At 35.5% G+C, this 14,733-nt stretch overlaps 1 protein-coding gene across 24 annotated transcripts in view; it reads left to right on the forward strand.

Annotated features, from left to right (window-relative positions):
• DMD (dystrophin) overlaps nt 1–14,733 on the forward strand; it is a 1,241,706-nt gene that overhangs the window by 619,554 nt on the left and 607,419 nt on the right. For all 24 annotated transcript variants that reach the window (XM_083850706.1, XM_083850697.1, XM_083850709.1 and 21 more), the window contains one exon: nt 291–463. In XM_083850706.1, coding sequence (XP_083706832.1) covers nt 291–463 — 173 coding nt within the window. The remainder of the gene's footprint in view (nt 1–290; nt 464–14,733) is intronic.

The raw sequence follows: 14,733 nt of genomic DNA on the forward strand, positions 1-14,733 counted from the left end.
AAGAAATGGGGTTAAAACAGTTGTAACCTTGTCGTAGGGGAATTAATGAGTTACTGAATTAACAGCACTTTGCTTCCCCTCCAGCGGTCACCTTTCTCAGCTATAGTTAATAATGTCTTCAAAGAAAGGATGGGCATTTGGTCATTACTACCTTGGTTGTATTGTAAAATTGTTATTATTATCCAGGCTGTTGCTTAATGTACATTTTTCTCCACTTTCTTTTGCTTATCAACAACGTTTTTTCTTACAGCTGATGTTTTGTTTTTCTTTTTAAAATCTTGATATTACAGAACATTAAAGATCGCCTGGGGAGACTGCAGGGTCATATAGATATTATTCACAGCAAGAAGATACCAGCTTTGCAAAGTGCTACACCAAGGGAAGCAGCAAATATACAAGACAAGCTGACTCAGCTTAACTTCCAATGGGAGAAAGTTAACAAGATGTACAGGGACCGACAGGCGTAAGTAACTTCTAAAAATTGTTATTTCCAATGACATCCTTTATTTTTTGTTTTACTATTGGTGATTGTTTCCTACTCTCCTTCTTGTGGAAATACCTTTTAAAGCTGCAAACCATACTTTCTCCTAACTGAAAATAGAAAGTGTATGGAAAATTGCTATTTATTTTATAAGCATTTTTGTAAAATTGAAAATATATTGACCAACTATCACTAGCATTGGATGAAAACCTAACATGGTATTGCTTATATATTTCTTTGTCACTAAAATGATATATACCTTTACTCTGAGTTATTATTAGTTATTCTTTTGTACTTGTACACAGCGTTATTGATACAAAAATCTTAACCTGTGATAGGAGTATCTGAGTAAAATCCCTTGTAATTATAAAGGATTTATTAATTCCAGGAGCAGTTCTCACTTTATGTCTAAGAAGCATAGTTAGAATTATTAGCAGTTCTAAATCCAGTGTCATCTTTTTATAAGTCTCTCTGTATATTAGATGTCATACAGTAAGTCAAGACAATGAAAAGAAATATAGAAAGGTATTAAAAGGATAATAAATCTGTGATCTCATGGTACACGTGGTACTTATTTCTTTCTCCTAGTATATTATATGTAGTACTTGTAATCTGGGAATTGCATTCTGATGCAAATTGAGTGAAACCTATTTTGTTGATTGTGGCTCATTAGTAACATAACAGAGACTAGCAATCCAGTCATTTATTATCAGTACCCAAAGTTGAAAATTTTTGGCATCTTGCAATAAAATACCTAGGTTTATACTTTCTAGAATTGTTCTTCCAATTCTTTAATTTGATGCTATATAAGATATTAATGGCAGTGATACAACAAAGTTTCTGATTTATGGGACATGCTTTATTGTTTTTGGTGGTGGTGGAAGGTTGTTTTTTGCGGTATGAGTTATTTAAGAGTTAACAAATACGTTTACCTTAAATAAAATGTTATAGTTGAAAACATTTATTGAATTACCACAAAAAGTCCTTGACAATTCTGAGAATGTAAACTATTAATGTAATAGTGAAAATACTTATATATAGAAGAATAGTCCCATTCATTGAAATTGTCAAGTGATTGGAATTTTACAAAATTGGCTCTTCAGACATACCTAAATTTTGAGATTCTAATATGCATTTAACTTTTTTTAAAATATATATTATATATTATATTGTTCTGCTGTGGTAAGAGAAATTCTTCTGTTTGTCATGATGACATATACAAAAATGAAGAATAAGTCAGAAGCAAAGTCTGGAGCCAAGCTGCTGTCATGATTTTGGCTGGGATAGAGTTAATTTTCTTTGCAGAGGCTCACATGATGCTGTGGTTTGGATTTTTGGTGAAAACTGTGGTGATAGCACACCAAAGTTTTCAGTCGCTGCAGAGCAGCACTTGCACAGAGCCCAGGACTTTTCAGATCCTTGTGCTGCCCTACCAGTGAGGAGGCTAGGGGTGCACAAGAAACTGGGTGGGTCACAGCTGGGACAGCTGAGCCAGACTGGCCAAAGTGATATTCCATACCGTATGGTATCATGCTCAGAAATAAAAGCTGGGGTAAAGAAGGAGGAAGAGGGGACATTCAGAGTGATGCCATTTGTCTTCCCAAGAAACCACTACATATGATGAGCCCTGCTTTCCCGGACACGGCTGAACACCTGCCTGCTGATGGGAAGTAGTGAATGAATTCCCTGTTTTGCTTCACTTGGCGATGGTTTTTGCTTTACCTAGTAAACTGTCTTTATCTCAACCCATGAGTTCTTGCACTTTTCCCTTTCCGATTCTCTCCCCCATCCCATGTGGGGAGAGTCAGAGCTGTCTGGTATTTATCTGCCTGCCTGGGCTAAACCACAGCAGCTGCTCTCACAGATAATAAAAACTGGGGATATTTGGTGTTGCACTTTTCCCAGAGGTGGCTTTGCCCAAACTCTTAGTTACTGGTCTCAATAACTCAGAGACCAAGCTGTGAGAAACCTTGAGAATCTTCCCACATGCATTTTCTTCCACTGATGCACAGCAAGGATGTACTCTTAGCTGAAAGCTTGGTCCCCCAACACTGACAGTTTATCCCTTATTTGGACTACAGTGATATTTAGCCAGCTGCAGAAAGTATTTGGAGGTGAAATGAATTAATGTTTGTCAAATATTTTGAAATCATCAGGTAAAGGTACTAGAGAAGTATAAAATATTATTTTTTTTCAAGTCATCTGGAGTTTGCCTGGGGGTGCATTCTTCTTTTAGTATGATTGGCACCAACTCAAGGTGATGATAAGCTTTGACTGCTGTCTGGAATCACACACCTTTTGTTTTCTTTTAAATATTTCATTTGTGGTGTCAGTTTTACTGTGTCACTGTTTACTTGGTTTTGTTTGAACTCTGAGATGGTCCCTGTAGCTTCTGCAGTTTTGTGAGGTGCATTTGGACTGCACACAAATGCTTGGGAGGAGATGAAAGAAGACAATACAGCCTTCAGCATTTTGCTTCTAGCTGTTTGTATCTGTAAGGGATGAAACCATCGGTGTAAGTCTTCCAATGAGACATCAATGAAGCTGTGTTTATGAGAAGCATTACTGATGATGATGTTTTAAGACAGTTTTGGAAGTATAATTGGAGCACTCTTGCTTTCAAGGGAGTGTGTGTTAGAGAAAGTGTGCATTATATGTTTGAAAGAATCCAGAAAGAAATTTCCTACTATTATTTGTTCATTTATGAATATTGGATTTAGGAAATCAAAAGGTTGTAATAAGTAATAGGTAGGAAATTATTATTTAAGTAAATGCAGAGACAATGATCTCTATGATAGCTGGAACACAGAAGAACTTTCATTACCTTCACAGTTACTAGCAGAGAGCTTATTCTAAATCTCATAGAAATAAATAGAAACATTCATGTTGGATTCTCATTAAAGTTCATATTTTATAGGTAAAGTTACTGCTACTCTAGTATCACTTCAGTAATATTGTAAGTTTCCCTGAGCTGAGATTGCAGTGTACACCTTTGGAGAATATTCTGTCATTTTCCGTTACAACCGTACATAAGCAAGCAAAACTCTCACAAAATCTCTCTCTTCATTTATTTTCAATATAGTTTGTATAGGATAACTTCTAACTATTTTTCAGTAATATTTTTATTGTATAGGCTAAATTAGCATGTAGTGGCTGATGTATGAGTTCACTACATAGTAACTAGAAAAAATCACTGGAGCTAAAATGTCTGCTCTTAATGAAGCATGGAAAAGGAATATGTTCACTTCCAAAGATGACAGCAATAGAGGCTGATGTTGGCCACTCAGAACATCCTGGCACCAGACCCAAGAGGAGAAATTCAGTTAAAATCTAATATCTGAGTAAGTCTTGTTTGATAGTGATGGCAAAAAGTGGATCAAAGGAAAAACATTTCTGTAGAGATTTGTTTTATTTTTAGTAAATTTGTATATTAGGCATAGGCAGAACTGAAAATGAATTTTTAAGTGTTTGTGTGCTACTTAGAAGTCATTAATACTCTATGCAAACAGTTGAAAAAAATCTAAGGTCAATTCTGAGGAAATCACACATTACTTTGCAGAAAATTGGACATGTGTAAATCAGGTGCTCTTTAGGACTTAGTGGAATGGAAAGAAAGGTTTGTACATTGCCATCTCACATGTTACTAAAAGCCTTAGAAGTTTATATTAAAGCGCAGATTGTTTATTTGGCAAAGAAAATAAAGATGAAGTGATTGTTCTTTGCATTACTTTTATTTGCCTTCTCTAAAAAACACACCAAATTTTAATGCAAAGAAATATACCTGTCTTTATCTTTGGATATTAACCCCAATCTTCACTAGTTTGTTTAGTAATAGATTATTAATTGTAGGTAACATTAAGATATTTAAAGCTTAGCTGCATACTGTGTTAGCGTATTCTGGAAATCTTTCGTCTTTGGTGTGAAATAGATTTCCAGGAAGTCCCAATTTATATCTAGATACTTTGTAATTAACTTTAGTGTGTTCCTTTTTCTAAGAAAACAAATATGTTTTCAATTTGTTTTACAACAGAGCACATGCCAATTTTACAGAAATTCATTGTGATCGTACATACTCAAATAGCATTACAAATCCAATCTTCTAAAGTCTTTGAAAACCTTGCTGCTTCACATTGTCACTATAGTGTTTTGCCTATATGTAAGTGTTCATACTGTACTTGCTGTAAGATAACAGGAAATATTTAAATGCAAAAGTACAATTAAAAATGCTGGGATGATCCCTTCTGTGCTCTTTTAGTTGTAAAGTTGTTTGCCTTTCAGAAACGTAGGATGAATGCAAATTTTTGCTTTTTTCACAAACTCATGTACTTAAAAAATTAGTCTGCAACAGGTAGCCTAGGTCTATCATAGTTTCTTAATAGGAGGTGTGTGTTTGTTTTTTTTTTTTCCTGTACAAATTAATTTCACAACATGATAAGTGATTGTACTTTTGACAGATATATGGGGTGACACCATCCCATTCCAAGTGGAATTTGCTTCTTTGTTTTCAGAGTACACAGCAAACCCCAGGAAACAGCAGCAGCGCCATGATTTGTCTTTTGTGAGCCTAACTCATTTAATTTGTAACTTCAACCTGTGTACTTGAGATACTAAATTTTTTGTGTTATCTTTTTCAATAGTCGCATTAAGATAATACAATCTGAATGTTGTAGAGTAAATGTATGTTAAAGTGCCAATAAGAATAATCATTTAGATGCCATAAGTTTTCCTGTCCCTATACCTGAACTTAACAATAGTCTCCCTTCTTTGTAGCAGTTTTAGCCAGTGTATTTTTGTATTAGTCATTAATATTTAGGAAATCGCTACAGGTCCCTTTAGATCTTCAATAACAACACACAATAACTGAAAAAAAAATTTACTAAATCTATATTAGAAAATAGATGTTTTAAAGATTGTCTACATAATGTCTTGTCAACTTAACACTTTTGGAAGACCTTTTTTCTCTTGTCAGGATATTGTATTCTAAGGATATTTATTGCCACAGTCTTGTTACTGTGAACAACAGCACGTACTCTCTGAAAGCGTTCCTTTCTAACAGTTACTGGATCAATAAAGTGCAATAAACTTTTTCCAGAATAGACCAACAATATATTAATTTTAAATTATTCTATTGGTGTTGCAAATCATTCACAAAGAATATAATATCTATTATCACAAGACATAAAAAATGGAGAAATTCTCAAAAGATGTTAATTTAAAAGCAAAATACTTAAGTTTTACAGATATTGTAGACCTTAAACATTTTTAAACTTTTTTTCTTACAGTCTTAAAGGAGCTCTATTATTAGTTTTCAGAAAACTGTTTTTTGTCTTTTTCATGTCTTATTTAAGAATTATTTTCCAGAGTGTATGTTACAGACTAGACTAATGCTTATCTAATTAATCTGAAATCTAATTAAATTTAAATGTTCTGAGAGAGTTTGGGAAAGTTCATATCAGATATCCTTACAAAATGTTTTTAATTCTGAAAAGATGAAAAAAGTCATATGTCAGTCTTAGTTATATCAGAAAAAATATTTTGTAAAGTAGTTTTTATTAGCTAATCATGAATCACAGAATGGCTGAGATAGGAAGGAACCTCTGGAGGTCATCTGGTTCAACACTACCTGCTCAAGCAGGGACACCTAGAGCAGGTTGCCCTTCTCTGACTAGGGAAAAGATCCCAAATCCATAATGATGGTGCCAAAACAGGTTGGCAATATTATAGAAGTGACAAACAGCTAACAACGGTTATAGTAACAAGAATGAACCATAAAGAAAGCTCATTTTTGGATAGCAGTGCAGTTGGCAACCATTTGTGGGTTGCCTTGCAAATTAGCTGTTAATACTCAGAGCTTGATAAGGCCTGATGAAAAGCATTTATTATACATAAGATTCTATTCATTGGCAGAGATGTAACTATTTTGTGGTCGTATTTTTTAACACCTCATTGTAGCATTTGTTATAATCACTTACTAATAAATGCTGTTGAGTTGAGAGCTGATCTCATGTGTGGATCAAGATAATAGAAAAAAGAAGCACAGAGAACATCACTGTTTTTCTCCTATATAGGTGCAGAAACAGCCACTGGTAAGCCTTGAGAACTTGCTCATCTATGGCATCTGAATCAGATCCAGCCTCTGTGCTCTATTAGATGAAAATGTATAGATATAATCCTAAGACATCTGGATACAGACCAGGGGACCTACTTACTGTCTGGCTCTCTTTTTAGAATAGGATATATAATCTTAGGGTAATATCTATACGGAATTGATGAGTGTAAAGCCAGGCAGGTTTAAAATACTGAGGAAATTTAGTTGCTTAAATACAGGTTTCTAGAAACATCTAGATGCCTGAAGATATCCTGCATGGCCTCAATCTCTTACTTTGAAAGCGCACAACTCTTATGCATCCTGTGCCAATCTTGCATGGATTTATCATTAAAATGCAGCTATAAAACTATGTTTAGGCCTTAATCCCCATCTGAGTGTCCATTTACATGTAAAAATGTTGTTATAGATCTCTTTTTCACCATGGCCATTTCTTTGTTCCTTGCCTTACCTCTGACAAAGTGAATGACAAGAATGAATTCTAACTGGATTTATTTCAGTACAGGGAAGACTGTGACTTGTTGAAAGCATAGGATTCAATATGTGAGGTAAAACCAGGGTAGACTGTCATCTTTAATGAGAGAAGAAAATTATTTCTTTTCAAATGCAAATCTCAAAATAGCCACCATGCCTTAGTTACATTAAAGGTAGGTTTTTTTTTCTTGTTTTTTTTTTTTTTTTCCCTCGCTTTCACAGAAGTTCAGGGTTTTTTTTTGGTTTTTTTTTTGAAAATTTTAAAAAAGAAAGCATGGAAGCAGCTTATAATACTTGACCCATTCAGACAGCATTAGTTAATTTATTTCCGTACCATACATAAGTTATAAAAGTGCCTGGCAGTTGTCTTAGAATCTAATTCATGCAACAGATTTGACACTTGGTTTGCCTCCACAATATCACACCATCAAGTTAACATATTGGTAGGTTTCATTGGTTCCTTAATTGTTTGCAAACAAGTATAAAATGCTGTATAACAAACACGCATAAGATAATGTAAAAATGCATTTATTATTGTCAGTCTAGATATGGCTTTCTGTCAATATTTATAATGTAAAGAAACCCAAAATATATGGGAATATTTTTTGTTGTCTTAGATTGTAACGAGAAAGATTAAATTTACAATATAAACTGGAAAATAATTTTCCCTATGTATTCCTAATAAAATGCCTGTTTTCATGACCTAATACATACATAATACATTCTAAATTCTACATGGAATTCTAATTCATACATTCTAAATGGAATAGCTACAAGTAAAATTTAAAATTATTTGTTAAAGTTTATATAGCAAATTTGAGACAGGATGAGAATAATATTGTAGCTTTGGGGAAGACATTTATTGAATCACTGATACAGATAGTTTTAGAGCTTAATGCAGACAGTTCGTGATACGGGAATTGAAGGTATTTGTGGAGTAGAATAAAAGTGAAAATAAATAATTCAGATTTACTTTTATTAAATAGGTCTTATTATATCATCTGAAATAGCTTGTGTTTGTGCTGCCCATGAAAGTGTTTCAATGGAAAAAAAAATCTTGAGTGTTTTTAAGTCACTAACCACTAAACCTGATGATTAGCATAACTTAGCATACTTTACTGTAAAATGCTCAGTGACAAAAAAAAGCATTACATTCATACAAAAGTCATTGTAGTGGTTTCTTCTGCTGTACAGACTGAAGCAAAGAATTACACTAAAAATCTGGGAAATGTTAGAGTTTAGTCATGAGTATGTGGGCTGTAGAACTATGAAAATGCAAATATGTATGAAGACAAATATGACCAGAAGCAAATAGGCTTAGAGTTGTCTGGAAATTAACTGTCTTGGGCCTTCGTGTGAGATATCTAAAATAATATGACATTGTAGTTAGTGTCATAAGCTAACAGACATGGCTGGAAAGCAGGATATACTTGCTTTAGGGACAATGCTATGTTGGTGCAGCTATGTAATTTCACAGAAACCCCTGATTTATATCCAGCCATCGCAAACCATTGGCATTCTCATTCATCCTCAGCTGCAGCTATCTGTGTAGGCATAGCCTGAGAGAGTTGCAGTATGTCCTCAAGTCTGATGCCTTATTTGTGATGACTTCTATTACTTTAAGTGTAGACAATTAAGGTACGTTTTCACTGTTGGTATTGGATCATTAGGATGTGATGTGCAAAGCATCTTTTAGCTAGTTGAATATTTGGTCAACTGCGCACTGAATGAGAGATTCTGTTGCAAGAACTGCTATTGGGTTCGACACAACAGATGTTCTAGTGAGTTTTTTTGCAGAATTCCCTTGATGCTTCTTAAAGAATTGCTGCTCTGTAGTTGCTGTGGTGCAGTGTATGCCTACATTTAAGTTCCTCCTGCAAGAACATTTTTTGACAGCAGAGGCAGCCTAATCTTTTAACATCTGTAGATGAAGTCAGAAGATATAATTTTCTGTTTTATATAGCTTTTGTCACTGTCATTTCTCTGCTGTGTTCGTGTTGTAGCTATCATCTAATAAATATGATTTTCTCTTTCTTCTTCCAAGGCAGTTTGAGTTCAATTTTTTTTTTTGTTCAATTTTTTTTTTACATACCATATATGTCAAAGAGTCAAAGGAGGTGCACATTATGTTTGGAGTACAAAGTAGCAAGTTCTGTGGTAGTCACAGATCTTGGTAGTAACAATTTGAAGACTTAGGAAGTTTAGCCTTTTATCCAGGTGAGCTTCAGTAACTCAGTAGAGTTGATAATTCAAATTTATTTTTCCTGAAGGGTAAGTTCTTGTTTGAACTTTGTGCAAAGCACAACTTTTTTCTGCTTTGTGCAAATTCCACTCAAGACTTCTGGTTTGATCCAGAAAATTATGGAAGTTGACCTGAACAAAATGTGTTTTCATTGGCTATTATAGCACTAGATACAGTGCAGATTGCAAGAGTAGTTTCTGCTCCAGAATTTTTTTTTTAGTCTATATGCTTGAGATTAATTTAGCCTTGTATCTATTTATCTGGGGATTCACAGAAAATATTTTTTTTTATTTAACATGGAAGAGAAATTGACATAAAGTGAAGCAGAGCATTGCAGATACTTTCTGTAAAAGTAAGTAAAATGCCTGTTTGCTGTTATTTTGGAGGAACAATACCATTGATCCATTGCAAGTATCTCTTTCTGATATTATATTCTTTGTTGCTTCCTGGAGTATATAATTTTCTTTCAGACTAGACTTTAATTTTAAGATATTTAATCTGATCTGTAATTATTTTAAGTGTCTGGTTGCTTTTCCCATAAAAGAGGGATTAATTCATAGCATGAGCTTGAAAACATTCAAAAGTTATACTAAAAAAATAAGACAATTATTTTGCTGTTCTACTGTATCATTATGCATGATATCAGTCAAGAAAACTGGGTTTTAGTAATAACTTCATTAAGACATTGAGTCAGTTCTCTATGTATTAGAGCAACATGATGATAATATAATATTATATAGTCTTAGTTCTGGGTAGATGATCTTTTGTCTACAAGTATTGTATGACAGCAGCAAAATTTAAAAGAAGTGGGTGCCAAGGTTTGAAAACAATAACAAACATTCATATATGTTTAACACAGCATAAAGAACATAACTGTACTCTGGATCAGTTTGTGTATTGATTGGCTGGCTGGAATACAGCTGCCAAACAAAATGGACTACAGTGACTCTCTGCTTCTCTTTTCCTGTGGGACAACACAAACAGGATGTTCACTCTTCTCCCCACCAACCAATTTTCAAAAAAAAAACTTTTAACAACAGTTATCTTTGAGACTGATTTTCCTGTCAGATTTGCTTGAAATTGGCTAAAAAAGCTAGAAAATTATTGTTATTATTATAGAGAAAATTATTATTTTATTGTGGGAAATGAATGATGGACAGCACAACCACTAAAGCCTCATTTTCTTAGGTTAAAAATAGAAAATATACCTTTTATTTTCTTAGCCTGTTAATCATAATGAAAGTCACTAGAATCACTTTTAGGAACTTATCCCTGTGTGATTAGTCCTTGCTCCTTAATTTTCCATCTGTCCTCAGGTACTCATCAAAGTGTTATGTAAGATGTACCTGTGTTGACATGTGGGAGATTTTAATTTCCTTAATGTCATAACATCACAGAATAATTCAGGTTGGAAGGGACCTTAGGACCCTGTGCAAAGCAGGGTCATCTCTGGTTGACCAGGTTGCTCAGGGCTTTGGCTAGGCAGATGTGGAAAATCTCTAACAATGGAGACTGCGCCATCTCTTGGGAACCTGTTCCATATCATGATTGTTCTCATGGTGGTTTTTTTTTTTTCCTTATATCTGTTCTGAGCATCTCAATTTACTTTATGCCTGTTGCCTCTCATCCTCCCAGGATGCACCCTTGGAAAGAGCTTGGCTGCATCTTATTGGTGACCTCCTCACAGGTGTTTGAAAGCTGTTGTTGGGTTCCCTGAAGCCATCTCTTTGCCCAGTTCCCTCAGCCTCTCCTCACAGAGCAAGTGCTCCAGACCCCTGGACTTGCTTGGTGGTCCAGTGCTGAACACACTTTAGCTTTTTAAGATCTGGTATTGGGAGGCCCAAAATAAGATGCAGTATTCTAAATGCTGCCTAATGAATGCTGAGCAAAGTAGGGTAATACTTTCCCTGCTAGCTGTGCTGCTGCTAGTCACACACACAGAATCACATAGAATGGTTGAGGTTGGAAGGGACCTCCAGAGATCTTCTAGTTCAACCCCTCTGCTCAAGCAGGGTCACCTACAGCATGTTACACAGGAGTGCATCCAGGTGGGTTTTGAATATCTCCAAAGAAGGAGACTCCACAACCTCTCTGGGCAACCTGTTCCAGTGCTCTGTCACCCAAACATTAAAGAAGTTCTTCCTTATATGGAGATGAAACCTCCTGTGGTTCAATTTATACCCAGTGCCCCTTGTCCTATCACTGGCCACCACTGAGAAGAGTTTGGCCTCATCCTCTTTACATTGTCCTGTCAGGTATTTGTAGAAGTTGACAAGATGCTCTCTCAATCTCCTCTTCTCTAGGCTAAACAGGCCCAGATCGCTTAGTCATTACCCATAGGACAGATGCTCCAATCCCTTAATCATCTTCACAGCTCTGCGCTGGACCCTCTCTAGAAGTTCTACGCCCTTCTTGTACTGAGGAGCCAAGCACTGCGCACACTGTATTCCAGGTGTGGCCTCACCAGATCTGAGTAGAGGGGGAGGATCACCTCTCTTGACCTGCTGTCTGCACTCCTCCTGAAGCCAGCTAGGATCCCATTGGCTTTCTTAGCCACAAGGGCATGCTGTTGGCTCATGTTCTGCTTGCTGCCCACAGGACCCCCAAATCCTTTTTCACATAGCTTCTTCCCAGCTGAGTTTTCAACCTGTATTGTTTCAAGTTCTTCCTTTCCAGGTGCCGGACTTGGCATTTGTCCATGACGAATTTCATAACGTTTCTCTTGGCTTGTCCCTCCAGCCTATCTAGCTCCCTCTGAATGGCAGCTCTATACTTAAGTATGTTGGCTTTTTTTCAGCCCGATTTAGTGACACTTGTAAACTTGATGGAAGTGCACATTATCTCCTAGAAGCAATTGATGAAGGACCCCTCTGATGCTCCACTTGTTTCTGACCACCAGGTACAGCACAACCTGTTAAGCATTACCTTCTGATCCTGACAGTTCAACCAGCTTTCTACACATTTCATTGTCCACCCATCCATGCCACAGCATTCCAACTGGGATACAAAATTCACGTGGATGGTGGTGTTGAAAGCCTTGCTGCATTCAAGGTAAACCATATCCACCGCTCTCCATCATCTAGAAACCTCATCATTCTGTTAAGAAGACAATTAGATTGGCTAGGCTTGCTTTACCCTTGTTGAATACCTTCTGACTGTTTACAGTCATCTTCTTTGTGTGCCCAGAAATGTGTTCCAAGAGGACTCACTCCCTGATTTTTCCAGAGCCTGAAATGAGGCCAACTGGCCTGTAGTACCCTGAATAGTCCTTCTGGCCTTTTTTTGAAGATGGCTGCAACATTTGCCTTTCTCAAGTTGTTAGGGACCTCTCCCTGGTCTCCATGAGCTTTCAGAGATCATATAGTAAGTGGCCTTCCCAGAACATCAGCCTGTTTGATTAACATCCTTGGATATAACCTGTCTGGTTCCAAAGATTGTATATGTTGAGTTCTCTGAAATAATTATTGACCTGACCATCATATGCTTCTAGTAGATCATATTCTCATTAAACCCTGCCTATATGCACAAAGGACAGTAAAAGTCTGCCAGTAATTCTCCTTTCTTTTTAAGGCTCATTATCTTTTTCAGCCTTTTGGAAGCTTTATTCTTATAGAACTCTGTCTTTTTTTTTAAATTTTCAGAATTTTCTACATGATGTTTTCAGAACTTTTTTTTTTAATGTACTTCTCTTTGAAAACTTAATGAAAAACATTGATGAAAATGTTTGGGTTTTGCAGTATTCATTTTCTTCAAGAAATAATTGTGTAGAGATAGTTTCTTGAATGTTAAGCATTTCCTAGTGCAGAACAAGCAAGGGTAAGTGTGTATGCACATAGTTGTGCACACACTGATGTGACAGCCAAAGGATAAACTGAATGTACTGAATGGCTGCTTCATTCTCCTCACTAATTTTCCGTGGCAGTACTTATCACAGTTGATGCCATTTGAGGGGAAAAAAATAAAAATAAAAAAAAGACCTCAGAAAGATTACAATCTTGTCATTACAGCCTTTCATTTGCTTCTTGCTGTCCAAAGTCCTGTGTAATTATGTCTTAGTATGGAAATGACCTTATTTGCTGCTAATTGTTATGTAATTTACAAAGTTTTGCTATTTATAGTTTTTTACTTTGAGGTGTTTATAAGTAGTTAAGATGCCTCTTTTCATATCTTATAAAAATTAAAATTAGAAGGAACAAATATTGAAAAAAAAACCAACATGAAAATAAATTTGAAAATATTTCTAATATTGCATTCTTGTGAAATATGATTGCTCTTCTGAGATTTAATTTTTAGTACTTTCAGTGTATTTATTGATTTATTTTTATGAATAAGTGTGTATTTTTATGCTTTCTAGTTTTTGACAGGAAAGGAAAGAGAAGTTATGAAATGTTTTATGAGGTTGGTAATGGGGTATTTTGTACCTTTTGGAAGTAATCAGTTAATAGAAAAATCACTTGGATTATGAGATTGCCAGCTTAAACTTGAAAGCAGTATAGATATGTTACGTCCATAATATTAAAGATTAAGAAGCCACAAAGTTTAAGTTATCCATCAAAGTTTTTTCTGGTATTCATAACAGCAAGAGGAAGCTGGATTTTATTTTTTTTCACGTGGAGTTGTTCTCTAACAGTGAGGCAGTCTACATGCTATCCTGCAACCAAGCAGATGAATAAAAAGACCATTAATAACCTCACTACTATTCTGTATACTGCTCCTTGCAAAGCAATTAAACAGTTTCTATTTTGCTATTTATGAATTCATGTGCTTTCTAAAAAAGCAATATAAACTCAACTATGCATTCACATTGCAAACTGTCTCACAGTGATAGGTACACTTTTAAATACATGGTCCAGGACCTCGAATAGTCCAGCTATTTAATGTCTTCAACTACCATGAATAAAACACAATACTATTTTGACATGGTAGGAGATACTGCATCCAGTGTAAAATTCTGCAAAGAAATCCAGACCTTCTGATGTTGGTCTCTTAAGATCTCACTCATTCATCAGTAAGATTTCCTGCAGTCTCTGTCTAGAACCTGCTTGATATAGACCTCTAGATTATATTAGTAATCAGAGGTTATTGTTCTGTGGTCCTGAGGTATTTGCCCACTTTATTTAACAAAGAAGGGCCGTCAATTTCCTGGAATTCTCAAATGTTTTAGAAGTGATGCAGAAAAGCAAGCACCTGCTTCTCAACACATCAAACCTTGAAAATGTCAGTTCTAACTACACAAACTTTTAGAAAAAGTCTTCTAAGACTTCTTACCCTTCATCATTTTACTCACACTGTTTCAAACATGCAAGCTTTGTATTGGCAGCTCTAGCTGATGTTATTCTAAAACCAGTGCGGTTTGATTTTCCTTCATCACTTTTCGACTAAGGTCTCCCCAGCTTTTTTTGTAAGGTGCTGTGTCTGGCTGTAGAACTG

This window comes from Anser anser, assembly GCF_964211835.1.
Source record: "Anser anser genome assembly, chromosome: 1".
NCBI classification, from domain to species: domain Eukaryota; kingdom Metazoa; phylum Chordata; class Aves; order Anseriformes; family Anatidae; genus Anser; species Anser anser.